At 40.3% G+C, this 18,834-nt stretch overlaps 1 protein-coding gene across 1 annotated transcript in view; it reads right to left on the bottom strand.

The window, feature by feature from the left end:
- LOC126335572 (ribonuclease Z, mitochondrial) overlaps positions 1 to 18,834 on the bottom strand; it is a 108,908-nt gene that overhangs the window by 40,266 nt on the left and 49,808 nt on the right. The window contains exon 4 of the mRNA XM_049999001.1: positions 11,101 to 11,361. Coding sequence (XP_049854958.1) covers positions 11,101 to 11,361 — 261 coding nt within the window. The remainder of the gene's footprint in view (positions 1 to 11,100; positions 11,362 to 18,834) is intronic.

Below are 18,834 nucleotides of genomic sequence, written 5' to 3'. Positions count from 1 at the left end.
CAAAAGTGGAAATGTTGCCCTTCAAAAAACAGTACTCGATTTTGAACCCAGATCAGTTGTATTTAATTATGAGAGACTGTAATGATGAGGGTTGCAAAGGAGAAATTCGATCACTGTACAGGTATTTGAATGAATGAATGAAAATAGCCTGTGTTGTCCCACTGAAGGCAAAGGCCTCCTACAAGTGGGAGTAACTGCTTTTAAAGACTCACGTGTTGAGCTAGTCTGCATAAGAGCGTACCACACTCAATGCACACTACACAATGAATTACACTCGATTACTTAGTTGTAGTTTCTCCTTTCTGTTTCTGGCTATGTTGGTCCACTGTCTCCCTGCTTGTTTTCTCAATAAGTCCGACTATTTGTGTCTTTGTCTTCGTGGGAGTCTCTTGCCGATGTAGGGGTCTCATGTGGTAGTTCGTGCCATCCATCCGTCATCTTGCAGCCTCGCCACGTGACCGCGCCATTTCCATTTGGTCTTAGTAGCCTGTTGTGCTATGCCTATTGTTGCTGTCACCTTGTGTATCAAGGTGTTCGATATTCTGCCTTTCAGAGAGATGCTACGGATCTTCCTCTGCATTTTTCTTTGGGATACCTGTAGAGTGTTTCTCCCTTTGGCTTTGAGAGCCCATGTGTGACATGCGTATAACAACACTGGAAAAACGCAGCTTTCGAGTGTGTCCATTTTGAGCCTCCTATTCAAGGTTCTTCCTAGCAATATGAACTTTAAGGCCCAGAAAGCTTTCCAAGCTAAGGAAATTCTTAGTTTTATTTCTTTTTCCATTTTGTTGTTAATTATTTGGCCTAGATATATGTATTGTGATGCACACATTAGCTCTGTTTCTTCAAGATGTATTGGGGTTTCTAATACATTTGTCATTACTTGTGTTTTAGATTTGTTCATTGTGAGTCCTGCCACCTTGCTTTGCGTGTTAAGCTCCTGGAGCATTGATTGCAGTTCCCTTGCAATTTTGGCGAAGAGGACTATGTAGTAACTGACCTCAAATTTGTTAGTCTCTTGCCGTTGAGGCATATTCCGTCTTTCTTATTCCATTTTAGTTTCCTGAATATGCCCTTCAGTATGCAGGTAAATAATTTTGTGAAGATGGGATCCCCTTGTCTAACTCCTCTTTCCATGCGGAAAGGTTGGCACGTCTCTTCGGTTTTAACTCTAACAAAGCTGTTGTTTTGAATGTTTCTTTGTAACTGGATGTATTTTGCTTCTACTCCTTGATTTCTTAGTGCTTGAACTATGTTTGGGTGTTCGACGGTAACAAATGCATTGCTGTAATCAAAAAAAGCAAGGTATATTTTGAGATGCTGATGATCTGATTTTTCTATTATCTGGTTAATGGTTTGAATATTGTTGACTGTGCTAAATCCTTTGTGGAACCCTGCTTGTTCTGAGGGTTGGTTGTTGTCTAGTGTTTTTGTTAATCATCTTGTTAGTATTTTCGTGAACAGTTTACATAGGTTACACATCAGGCTTATGAGTCTATAATTGTTCGTGTCACCTTTTTTTACCTTTTTTGTGCAAAAGTACAATCGTACTTGTTTTCCACAGATCGGGAATGTTTTCAGTTTGTAGGATTTTGCCGAACACTTCTGCGATGATTGGAGTTAGGAGATCTTGGGCTTCTTTTAAGAGCTCACTGCATATGTTGTCTTCTCTAGGTGACTTTCCATTTTTCAATTCAGTGATGGTTGTTCTAACCTCGCTGTGTATTATAGCGGGTACGGTTTCAGTGGTGTTTGGGTATGGATTGACAGGATTGTGGTCTGTGGCTTTGTTTGGTAGAGATCTTTTGTATATTGCTTTGTAGAACTCCTTTGCTGATTTGATTATATCCTCTCTTGTGTTAAGATGTTCTCCTGCCTGATTCTTCATTCCTAGTATCCACTATTTTCTGCCCTGGCCAGTTATATTTCCTAATTAAATTAATATACGTGGTGTAGCTGCAAGAAAAGCTAAGCTTCCACTATAATATTGGTCTTTTTTTGCCTGTGTTCCACTTTAAGACACATCAGACAAATGTGACAGTAAAATTTTAAATAATGACAAATGTCTGGTCTTCTTGGCTCGAAATTCTTCTAACTGGCTGGCCCTCACAATGTTAAGCTTTAAATGAGAATCAAATTCTCTGAAATTATGAAATTCAAAGCATGTTTGCACACATAACATAATTCATCTTTTGTAAAATGAAATTTACTTTGAAAGTAAGGCTTTTCAAACCATCATTCGCAATATTTTTCCACAACCTGTTAGAATTCATTTCAGCAGTTATCAGAGAGTGTCAGAAAATGGCATTACTGTGCATATGCATCTATGATGACATATGAAGCCCGTATGTACATACATTTATAGCATTAATCTTAAATTATGTCATAAACAAAGGAGGACATCAGAGGATACTCCAAGTGCATCGGAATTTTGTAAACCATACTAAAATGCACAATTTTGATTAAAGTGCACATTCATATGTCCAGATTCATGAAGAAGGCCACAACCTGATATTAAGCTTTTCAGTGAAGTCTTTGGGATGTAAATTTTCTTTGAGTACCAGTACTGCATTATCTCATGTTTGGTTCTTTATTATGGGATAATGCCATATGTGCCAAAAGATAAAAACGTGCACTTGAAATTCAGCAAATAGTTGACACTAGCCAACAGTGTTTCAAATAAACTGACTGCCTCTGCAGAAAAGATTAATAAAAGCCAAATTTCTTTGGCAAATTGACAAAAATAACTTCATTGTTCTGCTAGGCAATTAATGCCTGACTGCCAAAATACATGGAAATAAAATTGGACAATAAACTAGTAACAGCCTTCCATAATTATGTAAATGTATTTTAATTCACTTGATAGCTCCCGGCCACAGAAATCCGTTTTGTTTTCATTTGATGTGAGAGCTGTAAATGAAGAGGAAACAGCAAAATCTCTAAACATAAACACAGCTCACATGGAGAGTACTCCCCTCCTTACTACAATACAGACTGCTCTGCACATGCACATGCCTGGTAGCTTTGGTGCGCCACAAAAATTTTTCTGGATTGCATCTGGTTGAATGGCTGGTTTGGGATATAAAGGGACCAAACTACAGGGTCATCAGTTTCTTTTTCCTCAAGCAAACAAGTCTCAAGGGAAAATAAATGAGCTGGAGGAAGTAAAAGATCATAAAACTAATTGGGAACCACACCAAAAGAAAAAACGAAAGAGGCAAACCAAAGAGGGAAATGGACATTAAAACAAAAGGTAGAGGAAGGTAATAAAACCACACAGCAGATGGCCCGGGCTGGCTGATCATGAGGATGAAAAAGAATGAGGATGAAAAAGAATGAGCTTTCCACTCTGCCACATACTAAAATCGCCAGCCTGAAAGATAAGGCGAGAAGTACACACATAGGGAAAAGATAAACACCAAGGCAAACAAAATCAAAGACACAGTGACAAAGTAGTAAAAAGGAGGGTTGGTGGAGCTCTAGGAGCAAAGGCCAGATGCCCAACCTTAGACTGTATGATACAAATCCCCTCATGAATAAAACATAAAACTAAATCAGCCATGGAGGCTTTGTCGCCCAACACCATAGGTAGGGTGCTGGAAAGGTTAAAACTCCACCACAGAGTGGCTAAAATGGGGCAGTCCAGCAAGAGATGGACAACAGTCGTATGGGAGCCACAGTAAAACAGAGTCCCTGTGAGTTGTCTACTTGATAACATGGAATTTATTTGGGGGATTGACGGTGCGCCATTTGGTGTCCCAGACTACGAAAACTTTGCGGCGGAAGACCAATTGGAGATCAGTCTCCGGCAGGTCAATCTCCACAGTTGGCTTACTGGTAGCCTGCATGGCCAGGCTATCATCAAGTTCATTGACCAGTATCCCAACATGTCCTGGGGTCCAAATGAAGGTCACTGAACATCTGCTGTTCTCAAGGGCATAGAAACTCATGGAGAGTCATTACAAAAGGATGTCGAGGGAAGCACTGGTCAAGAGCTTGTTGGCTGCTTAAGAAGTCACAACAGATGACAAAGGACTTACCAGCGCAGGAGCAGATATGCACAAGAGCACGACAGATGCCTACCAACTTCACAGTGAAAACACTCAGCCATCCAGCCTGGTGATGGGCCATTTTGGATACAGAAGACAAAATGTTGAGGGCAAAGAAATTCTAAATCTGTGCATAAGGAATCACGTTTTAGTGAACAATATATTCTCCAAGAAACAAGTTAGCCATAAGATTACTAGATATGGCTGGGATGGCAAATCTAAGACAGTTATAGACGATATATTAATGGACAAATTAATTGGAGGAAAAGTATGGGACACTAAAGTCATACCACGTGAGCACTTGGATAGTGACCACAGGTTACTAGTAGCTGATCTAAATTATAAGAAGATAAAAACAAAGATTCCAAGACTTACCAAGCGGGAAAGCGCCGGCAGACAGGCACATGAACAAAACACACAAACACACACACAGAATTACTAGCTTTCGCAACCGATGGTTGCTTCTTCAGGAAGGAGAGGGAAAGACGAAAGGATGTGGGTTTTAAGGGAGAGGGTACGAAGTCATTCCAATCCCGGGAGCGGAAAGACTTCCCTTAGGGAAAAAAAGGACAGGTGTACAATCGCGCGCGCACACACACACACACACACACACACACACACACACCATATCCATCCGCACATACACAGACACAAGCAGACATATTTAAAGGCCTTTAAATATGTCTGCTTGTGTCTGTGTATGTGCGGATGGATGTGTGTGTGTGTGTGTGTGTGTGTGTGTGTGTGTGTGTGTGTGTGCGCGCGCGCGATTGTACACCTGTCCTTTTTTTTCCCTAAGGGAAGTCTTTCCGCTCCCGGGATTGGAATGACTCCGTACCCTCTCCCTTAAAACCCACATCCTTTCGTCTTTCCCTCTCCTTCCTGAAGAAGCAACCATCGGTTGCGAAAGCTAGTAATTCTGTGTGTGTGTTTGTGTGTTTTGTTCATGTGCCTGTCTGCCGGCGCTTTCCCGCTTGGTAAGTCTTGGAATCTTTGTTTTTAATATATTTTTCCCATGTGGAAGTTTCTTTCTATTTTATAAGAAGATAAGTTTGAATTCTGTACAAAGAATGCCAAAAATTAAGGAGTGGAAGTTCAAAGAAGAAGAAAAGTTTCCAAAATCTAGAAGCACAAAAACTGAAAGGGGAAGTGTAGAGGAAAAGTGGAACCTATTTAAAACATCAATAGTCAACAGTGCTGTGCAGATATGCGGCAAAACAAGATGACAACACTGGTGAAGGAATACTGACAAACGAAACTCCAAGCAAAGAGAATTGTGAAAGAAGAAAAGGGGAAGAGCTGGGAAATATTCACCCAGAAACTAGAGCAGGTTAGCAAAGGGAACCAAAAAACTGCTATATGGGTTATTGAAAAGTAAAATATCTGATAAAGAAGACATAAAAGCAATTGAAACAGAGGATGGGGATATTATCAGGGACATGGAAGATATCAGAGAAGAGATGAATTATTTTGAAATCTTATTGAATGGGGGGAAGATGCACAAGAAACTGACACTGAAATCATTGAATTAGAGGAAGACCAGGATCCAATCTCTTGGTTAGAAACTGATAATTCCCTGAAACAGATGAAAAGTGGGAAGGCAGCTGGAGTAGATGAGATGACAACAGATATGATTGAAGCTGCAGGAATCCATGGAATACTATGGTTACACTGGGTGCTGGGGGCGATATGGAAAGACAACAAAGTGCCGGATAAATGGAAAAAAGGAATTATAATACCATTGTTCAAGAAAGCTATTAGAAAGAAATGCAACTACCAAGGAATCACACTGTTATTACACTGCCTTAAGATAATGGAGATCATACAGAAAATATAGTGGAAAATTCTAGAACACCAATTACAGGAACAACAGCACGAGTTCAGAAGTAATAGGGAAATAATAGATCTAATTTTCTCCTTCTGTCAGTTAATGGAGAAGTATTGGGAAAAAGGAACTGACTTGATAGTAGTATTCGTGGATTTGGAAAAACCATATGACAGTGTACCAAAAGATAAAATATGGGAATGCCTGAGAAAACATAATGTTCCTGATTCATTAATTTAAAAATTTCAGATGCTGTACAATGGTTGTGAGAGCACTGTAGAAGTAGGAGACGATAGATCAAAATGGTTTACAACAAAGAGAGGTGTTCAGCAAGGCAGTTCACTCTCCCCTTTACTCTTCATTACACTCATGGACACAATCATGAAAGAAATCAAGGAAGAAGAAAATGAAAATGGAGGTTCAGAGGAGACTGGATTACTGGAACACAAAATCCAAAAAATTCAAGATAACTGTGAGTAGGAACAAGACAGTGGCAATGAAGATAAGCAGCACAGCCACACCTTGTCACATCATACTGGAAGGAGAGAAGGTTGAATGTGTGAAAAGCTTCAATTATCTGGGTAGCATCATATCACGGAAAGGAAGTTCCAAACTAGAAGTCAAACAGAATAACAAAAGGAGCTAGCTTCTTCCACCAAGTACGAAATCTAATCTGGGAAAGGAAGTCCCTCAAAGAACCAAACAGACCATGTATAAAACGTATCTCCTGCCAATCATGATGTATAGTCTAGAGGATAGTGTCAAAAATAAGAGAGAAGAGAGTCAAATAGAAACATGTGAAATGAAGTTCCTTAGGTCAGCTCTACAAAATACTAGGAGAGACAGAGTAAGGAATGATTATGTAAGGAGAGACCTGCGGGTGACATTGACTACAGAGGAGAGAATGAGTGCTTTGAGATTGAAGTGGTTCGGTCATGTGAAGCAAATGCACCCGACTCAAAACTCCACATCACTATTTGTCAATGGAGGTACCAGGAAGAAGGCCAATTGGGCGGCCTAGAAAGAGATGAACAGACCAGGTTAAAGAAGATCTCAAGAGGAGAGGAGTAACATGGGGTGTAGTGGGGAGGGTAAAAGCTATACCAGGACAGAAACCAATGGAGGCTTATCGTTCACAAAGTTCCTACCTGGCTCACTGGAAGGAAATCCTGCTGATGATGAGAAGGAAGAACGTGAAGCTCTTCGACTAGCAGTTTCTTCTCCAGAAAGGGGAGAGGGGGAGGGATGTGGCCAAAGTAGAAGCTTTGGGAGCAACAGAAGAAGACATTCCCCCAGCCAGCTAGAGAGGGTGAGGAAGATGGGTAGCCCTGAGAGTCCACTGGAGGAAGCTTAGGTGAGGGGCATAATGGTATCATCGATAGTGACGCCGTTATAGTGGCAGCATAAGCAGATAGCATTCGAACGGGGTTCAATCTTTGGAATTTTAGTTTAGTCTCAAGGTAAAACAGCCTGTCCAGGGTCCTGTACCCCATAGTTTTCCGCTCCTTTTGGAGTACTGGGCAGTCCGGCAAGCAGGGGGAGTGGTGCTCTCCACAGCTGACACAGGCGGGAGGAGGCGCACATGGAGTATTCAGATGAAGCGAACGTCTGCAGTCTCTACATATGGTGCTGGAATTGCATCGGGAGGGCACGTGCCCCATTTTCCAGCACTTACAGCACCGTATAGGGGGAGGGAGGTAAGGTTTGACGTCACATCGGTATACCATCACCTTGACCTTTTCAGGTTACGAATCCCCTGCAAAGGCTAAGGTGAAAGCACCAGTGCAGCCCTATTGTCTTTACGCCCCCTAAAGATGCGCTGAAGTGAATGTCCTACCATCCCAAATGGGCGCATAGCTTGTCATCAGTCTGCAACAGGAGGTTGCGATGAAAAGTAATTCCCTGGACCATGTTGAGGCTTTTATGGGGAGTGATCGAAACAGGAATATCACCCAGCTTCACACAGGCAAGTAACACCCGGGACTGGTTGGGGATGCTGTCTGAATCAAAACCAACCCATTGCGCATTTTGGACAGTGCTGTCACTTCCCCAAACATATCCTCCAGGTGCTCAACAAAAAAACAGAGGCTTCATATCCTGAAAGGAGTTCCCGTCAGTTCTGCTGCACACTAAGTATGGAGGCAAATACGGATCGCTGTGTTCTGTAGTCCTACATTCCTCCCATGTTTTTGCTAGGGAGGGGAACAATTTAGTGTCATACCTGTCAGCATTGTAACCAACTTTCCCTTTCTTAAAGACTGCTGCGGCCATTCGGTCCCCAACAAAAGATGACTTAGTCCACTTCATTACGGGTCATCCACCCTGATGCCACCCACTCTGATCAGGGGCTCTCCCCACGGACACCACCCAGCCACAGCAAAGGCCACCTGGCATGATGGTCTTCGCCGGGAGTCCTGATGCCCCAAGATGATGGGCATATACTCCTTGGCATACATGGAGAGTTTGGAGCTCTGGCATCAGCAGAGCAATAGTGCAATTCCTGTGTGTCAGGGGGCTACCACCAAATGGGTAGACGATGGCCCCACCGCAATGGGCTGGCTACTGTGCTGGACTTTGGGTGCCGAGAAATCTAATATTGTCTTAGGGTGAAAGATGGTAATCGACTAGGGAAGGCGATGATGTACCCTGTAAGGTGCCCTTGCACGGATGATTGGATTGCAGGTGGAGGTGCAGATCCAGGACGATATGATGTGTAGATGGTCTAATTGCTCACTGGATGTATGGTGCACCACGTAAGGTCTTCATCCCCAAATGGCCCACACTTTGGATAATTCTGAAAGAGGTGTAGGTCAAACCCTGCAAAGGGACCATAGCCCGGTGGTCGTGTGGTAGCGTTCAAGCTACCCACGGCCGGGTTCCTGGGTTCGATTCCCGGTGGGGTTAGGGATTTTCTCTGCCTCGTGATGGTTGGGTGTAATGTGATGTCCTTAGGTTAGTTAGGTTTAAGTAGTTCTAAGTTCTAGGGGACTGATGACCATAGATGTTAAGTCCCATAGTGCTCAGAGCCAGCCAGCCAAAGGGACCATAACTGATTTGGCCAAAAACTTGGAGAATCCTTTTAGTCACCTCATACGACACGCAGGAATACCTCAGGACTATTGTAACCCCCGGGCCCACACGGGAATAGCTTTCGGCTGCTTGTTGCTACTGCTGATACACCTAACAGCCACACTTCAAGTAGCCAGAAGCAGGAGAAGGTACTGCTCATACACGACTCAACTACTCATGCGCATCAGCCCACGCATGAAGCTAATGTAAACTGTTTTGAAGTTACACGCTTTGGAAGCAATTTGTTGTTATGGCACTTTTTGCTGTTGGCAGACACTCATGAGAGCACTGTGTTTTGTTGTTGTAAATGGCGCATTTCCTTTGCAACTTAAATTTTATTTATTTGTGTCTCCTTCTTTATGCTTTATTGCTGCAGTATTAATCTGCAGCAGTGGGCTTAAGTAAAATTCTTTGTTGGAGTATCAGTTCTTACCAATCAAAACTACAAAAATTTAACTGAAAAGTAAAACAATGAAAAATTTCCAGAATTCTAAAGAAATTCCTGAGTTTTTCCTGGTTTTCTTCTGGATAAAAACATTCCCAGGTTGTTCCCAGACGTGCTGGTTGTCCCCGGACATATACATCCTGAGAAAGCTTTTGACAATGTCGACTGGAATACTCTCTCTCAAATTCTAAAGATGGCAGGGTAAAATACATGGAGCAAAAAGCTATTTACAATTTGTGCACAAACCAGATGGCAGTTGTAAGAGTCAAAGGGCACGAAAGGGAAGCAGTGATTGAGAAGAGATTGAGACAGGGTAGGATTGTAGCCGATCTCCGATTTTATTCAATCTGCATACTGAGAAAGCATTAAAGGCAACAAAAGAAAAATTTGGAGTATGAATTAAATTTCAGTGAGAAGAAATAAAAGTTTTGCGGTTTGTCAATGACACTAAGTCTGTCAGAGACAGCAAAGAGCAGTTGAACGGAATGGACAGTGTCTTGAAACGAGGGTATAAGATGAGCATCAACACAAGCAAAATGAGGATAATGGAATGTAGCCAAATTAAATCAGTTGATGCTGACGAAATTAGATTATGAATGAGACACTTAAAGTAGTAGATGAGTTATGCTGTTTGGGCAGCAAAATAGCTGATGATGTTTCTGAAGAAGAGAAGCACTGAGATAGATTTAAGTGTTAGGAAGTCTTTTCTCAAAGAATTTTTATGGGCTGTAGACAGGTATGGAAGTGAAACATTGAGGATAACAATGTAGACAAGAAGAGAATAGAAATGTGGTGCTACAGAAGAATGCTGAAGATTAGATGGGTAGATCACATAACTATTGAGGGGGTAATGAACAGAACTGTGGAGATGAATAATTTGTGGAGCAACTTGACTAGAAGAAAGGGTCAGTTGGTAGGACACATTCTGCAGCATCAAAGGGTCACCAGTTTAGCACTGGAGGGAAGTGTGGGGGTAAAAGTCATTGAGGGAGACCACGAGATGAGTACTGTAAGCAGATTCAGATGGATGTAGTTTGCAGTAGTTACTCTGAAATGAAGAGGCTTGCACACGATAGAGTAATGTGGAGAGCTGCATCAAACCAGTCTCTGGAATGATGCCACAACAACAACATTCTTTATATTATAGTTACTCAACTCACATGTAAAAATACCACCAAATGAAACCATATGTCAAAATAACATTCTTGTTGTATACAAATGAATCGGCTCTTCCAACATGAAGGCTAAACTTTCAACTGTACAGGTTACAGGCACCACACTTTTACTCTACACCTCTCACTCTTGCTGGTAAGCATGCCCTTTTGCAACTATAATTTGCAATTTCCCAGATTTCAATATTTTATCTGTTCTGTTGCTTTAGCTATCATAATGCTCTGCCAAATGTAATAAACATACAAAACATGTTAATATCCCTGAGACAGCTTTTAGTTTTGACATACATTATGGATATGTCAAATAATGTTTTACAGAAAGACAGTATTCGCTTACAAATATACATTACGTTATATGTCAATACAAAAATCTCTCTCTCGTTCTATTACACACACAAAAGGATCTTATCCACCATATATGACGTCCTTAGTATTTATATTCCTTAGTTTCTGTCTTGAATATCATACTCATCAACAGCATCATGAAACTATTTTAATTTGCATCAAAATGACACAGAATTATTTGTTGTATGTACTCACCAAGAAAAATAGGTCCTGGGTCATCCGGAAAGCACACTTCAGCTGACTTTACAACTGATCCATCCTCTAATTCAACATCTTCACCAGATTTCAGACGTCCAAGTAATGGGCCTGGGGGTACTCCTTTCTCAACACATTTTTCTAGATTGAGGCTTCCTGGGCGAGGTTTTAAACGACAGATGTATGACACTGCCATACTGCAAACGGAACTGATGGTAGCAGCTTTAGGTGACTCTGGACTCTTACATAGTCTCTTGCGGTCTGGAATGGAAACAGTCTGGCTAGTATATATACTGTTGCAATGAAAGTGGTAATATTCTGATGTACTGGTAAATGGGAAAAAAGACTTAGGACAAAACTTACATGAAGAGCCTTTGGTTTGAAGTGATTGAAATGGCATTTCTCTTTCAGCAAATTTGTGAGATGAAATTCATAGAATTGTATGTAGTTCATGAAGTCCTACAATGAAATGTTGGTGTCAAAGAACTTGAATGGAAGTCCATCTACTTGATCATCTGATAACTGCTTAATGAGTACAACTGTGTACTGCAGAGGGAAACTGTTCTTAGGTGCTCCAGGGAGGATGGTGATTGTTGAACAATTACTGATGCAGTAGGATCACCAAAAATCTGGAAAGTGTCACATAGCAAGCACCTTGGCTGCCAGTGTGTCTTTAGACCATATGCCACACTTCTCCTACTTTTGGATGTGACTGATATGGTAATTGTTTAAAGGAGGCTGAATGTTCTCCAATAAAAGGCAAGAATGGTAAATCTTGTTGTCAAACCCTTTGTGGACAGGGTAGCAAAATGGCATATTCCAGAGGACCAATGCAAGATTCCACACTGCAGTGCACACTTACACATCTTAAGGAAAGTATAAATCCTTGATTGGCCTGCTCACTCCCTCAATTTGTCACCTATTTTGCGATAAATGCGAATATAAGCATGAATTCTGCTTCAAAATGCAAAACTTGAAATTTACATCTACATGGATACTCTGCAAATCGCATTTAAGTGCCCGGCAGAGGTTTCATCGAACCAACTTCACAATTCTCTATTATTCCAATCTCATATAGTGCATGGAAAGAATGAACACATATATCTTTCCGTACGAGCTCTGATTTCCCTTATTTTATCGTGGTGATCATTTCTCCCTATGTAGGTTGGTGGCAACAAAATATTTTTGCATTTGGAGGAGAAAGTTGGCAATTGGAATTTCGTGAGAAGATTCCGTGGCAATGAAAAATGTCTTTCTTTTTTAATGATGTCCAACTCAAATCCTGTATCGTTTCTGTGGCACACTCTCCCATATTTCGCGATAATACAAAACATGCTGCCCTTCTTTGAACTTTTTCAATGTACTCCATCAGTCCTATCTGGTGAGGATCCCACACCATGCAGCAGTATTCTAAAAGAGGACTGACAAGATAGTGTAGGCAGTCTCCTTAGTAGGTCTGTTACATTTTCTAAGTGTCCTGCCAATACAACGCACTCTTTGGTTAGCCTTCCCCACAACATTTTCTGTGTGTTCCTTCCAATTTATGTTGTTCGTAATGTAATATCTAGGTATTTAGTTGAATTTATGGCTTTTTGAGTAGACTGATTTATCGTGTAACCGAAGTTTAACAAGTTCCTTTTAGCAACTCACAGGGTAGAACATGAGAGATGTGGGGTCATGATATTTATATGCAACTATGGACACCATAGTTGAATAAATAAGCACAGCAAATCATCTAGTAATTTATACCCCTGAAATCTATGCACAGTAATTATTAAGATGACTTAACTCTTTTATACCAAATATTAATCCTACACTTTTACAGTTTGACAACTTCAGATACTATTTTACATTATTAACTTTTTGTAAAAATCTTTGTGAAAAGTGGTGGCTTCGCCATTATTCATAACCATTCTACCAGTTTGATTAAAGTAGTAGATTTTGCACATTAACATCAATAATCTTGAGTTTAATGTTTTTGTAGCGACAGTAAAAATGGGTGTGACAATCTAAACCAGATTGAAAAATTTTACTGTACAAGTGAAATTGTTAAGTACGTATCATTATCAACATTGAGTCACAAGAGGAAGATGGGACGAGTAAGAGTGGAGAATGAAATTGACTTCGACCTTTTTTGAGGATGTTTTTTGTAATTAGCTGGAAAACTTAAATTAGAATGGCCACGTAGTGAGAGTTCTCTCTCCCTCCCCTACTGCTGACAACTGTTGATGAAATAATGCTCTTTATCAATATTCCTATGTAGATGGCTTACATGCTAGCAAACATTTTTCCATCCTCAATTGTCCAGCTACATACCAACTTTCATCACTCTTCCTGCTCACATTAATTGTCTTTACCCAAATAAATAACTATCTACCCCTGAAATATTATCATTAGAGGAGCTATACAATCATGGAGCCCTGACTGCCTACATTTTGGATGAGTTCTTCATTGGTTTCTTACTTTTAGACTTCCTTATATTAAAGGACCATTAGTCTCTGGTCATTTACTCAAATGCATGATGGCAAAATCACAACAATATCATCTGTTAAAATTCCTTGGAAAATATAATTCTTTCTTTCAGCAATTTTTTAACTCAGTGCTTTTGCAGTGATACTGAATTACCTCTCATTTATGGTATACTCTTCAGCTACATTAAACATGAAGCATACCCTCTTATTCTGACTACCCAAGAAATACTTTCTACAATATATTTTACGACGAAGTGAGGTGGACTAACTCCACTTGCTACAATTCCATTCCTTAAATAAATAATGGTTTTTGTTTTCCATTATACACTTGATCACAACCTTCCTATTGCCTGACATTTCAAGGTATTTACTCTTTCCATTATGTCACTGGCATTTGTTGGACACCTGCTTTCTTCTGCCTTTCTTCGTATAGCCCGACGTTAATCTTTCCGTTCCTCTTTGATTTACTATGAATTTTCTGACTCTGAACACAATGGTCATGTCTCAAAGCCATAAGTTATTACTGGTAGTACACACTGATCAAAAACCATTTTCTTCAACTCAACTGACGTCTTACACATGAAAACTGACAAGTATCTTCTGTAAGCTTTCCAGGCAAATTTAATACGTTAAAATAATTTTGGTTTTAAGTAACCTTTCATATTTTAAAGTTGACTCAAACAGATATATTCTCCAAACTTCTGCAATTGTGTACATCCAATACATATTTCCCTCCAGTGTCCATTCATTTATCATGATCTTGGCTTTATCGTAATTCATTATTAGACTAACTTCAGAGCAGACTAAAGCCAGTTCACTAATTAATATCTGAAAGTTGTTCTATATTATCTGCCCAGAACAACACCATTTAAACTCAGACACAGCCTTTCTAGGACTGCTGAAAATAGTTTCAGAGATAGAGTCTTCTTGTTTTACACGCTTTTCAATGAGAATTTCATTAACTTCTTCAACAACATTCATACATGCTGTAGAGGTATTGCATATGTTATATAAGATTTAATATGTACCTGTTTTACTCCTTATTCTGGTAAGAGCCTCAAACAGAGCAGGATGATTGATCAAATTTAATGTATCTTCAAAATTTATAAAGGCAAGGCAAAGGGGTAGGTGTTCTACTATTTGTTTCAGGTAGAGTGAGGATATGGTGAACTGTACTAAATCCTGTGCGGAACTCAGCTTGCTCAATGGGCTGAGCCATGTCAACTGCAGAGCTCAATGTGGTAGTCAGAATTCTAGGGAAAACTTTGTACAGTTTGGACAGAAGGCGGTAATGTTGCACTATGCAACCAACTGCACATCACTAATTTGGTCTCGCGCGCGCGTGTGTGTGTGTGTGTGTGTGTGTCCCGGTATGAAATGAGCATTAAGATACAAATGTGTCGATAGGGAACATTTGTTGTGAATGAGCCTTAATTTTTTTTGGTTTGGTTGGTATGACATCTGTCAAAGATATTTAGTAAACATCAAGTCATAGAACAAAAAACATCATATGTTTTCATCGTGTAAAGAATGTCGAATTTTGTACCGGAAAGTGATGATTTACGGAAATCATTATTTTTTTTGTTTTCATTTGAAAAACTATCAGAAGCAACATGCAAAATATGGTTTCAATGGTTCCAAAATAATGATTTTGATGTAAGAAATGAAGAATGTGGAAGACAACCAAAAAAGTTCGAAGATGCCGAATTGCAAGCAATATTGGATGAAGATGATACTTTGAGTCATAATCAAATGGCAGCAATGCTAAATGTTGCACAACAAACAATTTCTGATTGTTTGAAAGCTATGGGAAATATCCAAAAGTGTGAAAAATGGGTGCTACATGAATTGAATGAAAGACAGATGGAAAACCGAAAAACCATTTGTCAAATTTTGCTTCAAAGACATGAAATAAAATAAATTTTGCATTGAATTGTTACTGGTGATGAAAAATGGATTTATTTTAAGAATCCTAAATGGGAAAAATCATGCGTTAATACGGGACAACCATCAACATTGACTGCAAAACCAGATCGATTCGGCAAGAAGACAATGCTCTGTGTTTGGTGGGATCAGAAAGGTGTGGTGTATCATGAGCTTCTAAAACCCAGTGAAACTGTGAATACTAACCGCTACAGACAACAAATGATCAATCTGAACTATGTATTGATCAAAAAAAGACCAGAACGGGCCAGAAGACATGGCAAAGTAATTTTTTTACACGACATGCACCTGCACACAAAGCAGGATGCAATCAAAACGCTTGGCTGAGAGCTGCTACCCCACCTGCCGTATTCACCAGACTTGGCCCCTTCCAACTACTACTTGTTTCCATCAATGGGACACGCATTGGCTGAGGAACACTTTGATTCCTACAAAGAAGTCGAAAATTGGGTGTCTGATTGGTTTGCTTCAAAAGACTAACATTTCTATTGCCGTGGTGTCCACAAATTGCCAGAAAGGTGGTCAAAATGTATACAAATCAATGGTCAGTAGTTTGAATAAAATTTTTTTACTTTTTAATTCAAAATTAGTGTTTCATTTTCACACACAAAAAAAAAAAAAAAACACGCTCACTTCATACTGGTACACCTGATATTTTTGACAAAGGCCTTGTTGGCTGAAAGTTAACTTTCTGACAGTCTTTTGTTGTGCCTTTCTGCGAGTCATCATCTCCACTATATGGTGAGTAGCAACCATCCTTTTCATTATATTGTTATATTCCATCCTGGATTTTCCACTGTTTGATATTACCTATAATTTTCCCATTTTCTGATTGTACACCTGCAGTTATCTTAAATAACTTCGCTACCTATAGTATTTTATTTTTGTATGCTGTCTTTTTCTGTCTTTTATGAGGTTAGGAAATAGGTCAGCAACACTTCAATTGCAGATCTTTTTCTATCTAAATTATGTACTATATGCAAGTGTGGCACAGTGTACACCGGATACTACTCGTACTATCATTTCCATCTTTCCTGTTCCACTCACAAATAACACATGTGAAGAATGACTGTTGGCAAGTCTCCACAGGAGATCTGACACTGGAATCTGATGACTATCTCCATAATGCTCTCTCACTTCCTATGCAAATCTGTGATGAGACACACCTTTAATATTTATATCCTTATCCGACATGTTAAAGGTCCATATGTGAGCAATACTCAAGAACTGTTCAAATGAATCTTTTGTAGGCCACTTTTAACAGATGAATTACATTTGTTCAGGATTCTTGCAATCAGCTTCAGGCTGGAATGTGGTTTCTCTACAACCAGTTTTATGTGGTCATTTCACTTTACATTTCTCCAGATGGTTACTACCAGAAATTTTACATTTATTATATTTCTGGCGATTTATCACCAATGGAGAAAGGGAAAGGTAATGGGTCTTTCCACCTATTTATACCCAAAATATTATATTTATTTGCATTGACAGTCAACTGCCTGTCCCTGCATCCCTGCACCAAGAATCGATGATCTGTAGTTTTCTGGCATTGCATTATTTCTATATACAACAGCATTATCTATTAGTTGACTTAAGAGTTTCAGACGTTATCCACCAGAACATATGTACGAAGGTTGGAACTTAAATAGTGGCAACTATTTACTTGCAACCGACAAAAAAAGAGTTACATGTTTGCTCTTGTTACTGTTCTTCAAAGTAGTCACCAGCATTGTGTAGAACCCATTGCCAGCAATGTGGAAGGCGTAGTATACCATTAGCAGAGCCTGTTCTGTTGCTGGTGCGAATGGATCAATCTACTGTCCGTCGAATCTCTGGAACAGTTCTGAAATGAATGCCATGAAGTGGTTCCTTTATCTTTGGAATCAAATCATAGTCACAAGGACTTAAATCTGGGGAGTATGGTGGATGGTACAGTACTCCCAAGTCCCATCGACCGGACAGAGCAGCCACAGCCTGCGCTGTATGCGCCCACGCATTATCGTGCAAAATGATGGGTGGGTTGTGCAGAAAGTGTCGCTCCTTCTTTCACAAAGCTGGTCGCAGGTGATGCTCCAAAAACAAACAGTAATACTGTGCACTGACAGTCTGCCGTGGAGGAATGTAATGTGCATCACAGTCATACATGAGAATCACCATAACTTTCATCATACTGGGGCCCTGTTGCACTTCCGACTTTCGCAGTTACCTGTAATGTCGCCATTCATTGGATCAGTGTTTTGGTTTTGGCTCGTACAATGTGGCCCATGTCTCACCCAGTATTATGATACAGCATAGAGAAGCCCCTCCTTCACACTCATAGTGCTCCAAGTGCATCTGAGCAGCTTTGTAACGCATCCATTTCTGCATTTCCGTCAAGTCACATGCCCAGGCATTCCTTCAGGATGCGAAGCACAGTCATATGCGCTAATCTGGTTTCGTGGGCGAGCTCACGAATTGTATGGCGTCAATCACTGTCCACTAACACGACAACAGCACACACTACTTCTTCAGAGACGCTAGGATGACCTGCTCGATGCATGTCTGCCAAAGTTTGCCAAGCTTCGTCGAAAGCTTTTACCCAATGTGCCACTGTTCTGTATGGCAATGCCGATTCCCCGCATGCCTCTTGAAGACCTTGATGACAGTGTCGTGCTGTAGGACATCTGACATATTCAATCTTGATCAAACTCCGTTGTTCCCGGTTGGAAAACATAGTGACACCATTACGTTAGACCGCTCGCTCACATGTGACTGTGTTTCCCTCGATTGTGCGCATGTTGGTGATGTGGGACGGGCGAGTCCATTTCCTTGGAGGTGAGCTAGGTATGTCAACAATGTGTGCTATCAGCAACAATATTAGATTCCATTGCCTAGTGCCTCCACACCAGTGTTTCCACTATTTAAGTTCCAACCTATGTATAATTAACGGTAACGGTGCTAACTCTCCCTCAGGGCACTGCTGAAGTTACATTTATAGCATATGTTCCAAATATGTTCAATAAGTGACAGATAATTGTAACAAATGCCTTTCCAAAGTCAAGGAATGTGACATCAACCTGTGTGATGTTTTCTATGGCCCTGTGAATCTCTCAGATGAGCAAGACAAACGAACTATTACATGATCCCTGTTTGTCAAATCTATGTTAATTCCTGCGCAGGAGATTTTCATTCCTCAAAAATCTCACAATATGTAAGCATAAATGTGTTCCATTATTCTACAACAGACTGAACATCTGTGATACAGGTTGATGATGATGTGCATCAGTTCAGTGACCTTCCTTGAAAACAGGAATGACCTTTGCCTTTTTCCAGTCATTCT

This window comes from Schistocerca gregaria, chromosome 2 (genome assembly GCF_023897955.1).
Source record: "Schistocerca gregaria isolate iqSchGreg1 chromosome 2, iqSchGreg1.2, whole genome shotgun sequence".
Taxonomy (NCBI): domain Eukaryota; kingdom Metazoa; phylum Arthropoda; class Insecta; order Orthoptera; family Acrididae; genus Schistocerca; species Schistocerca gregaria.
This window is presented reverse-complemented; position numbering and strand designations above follow the sequence as displayed.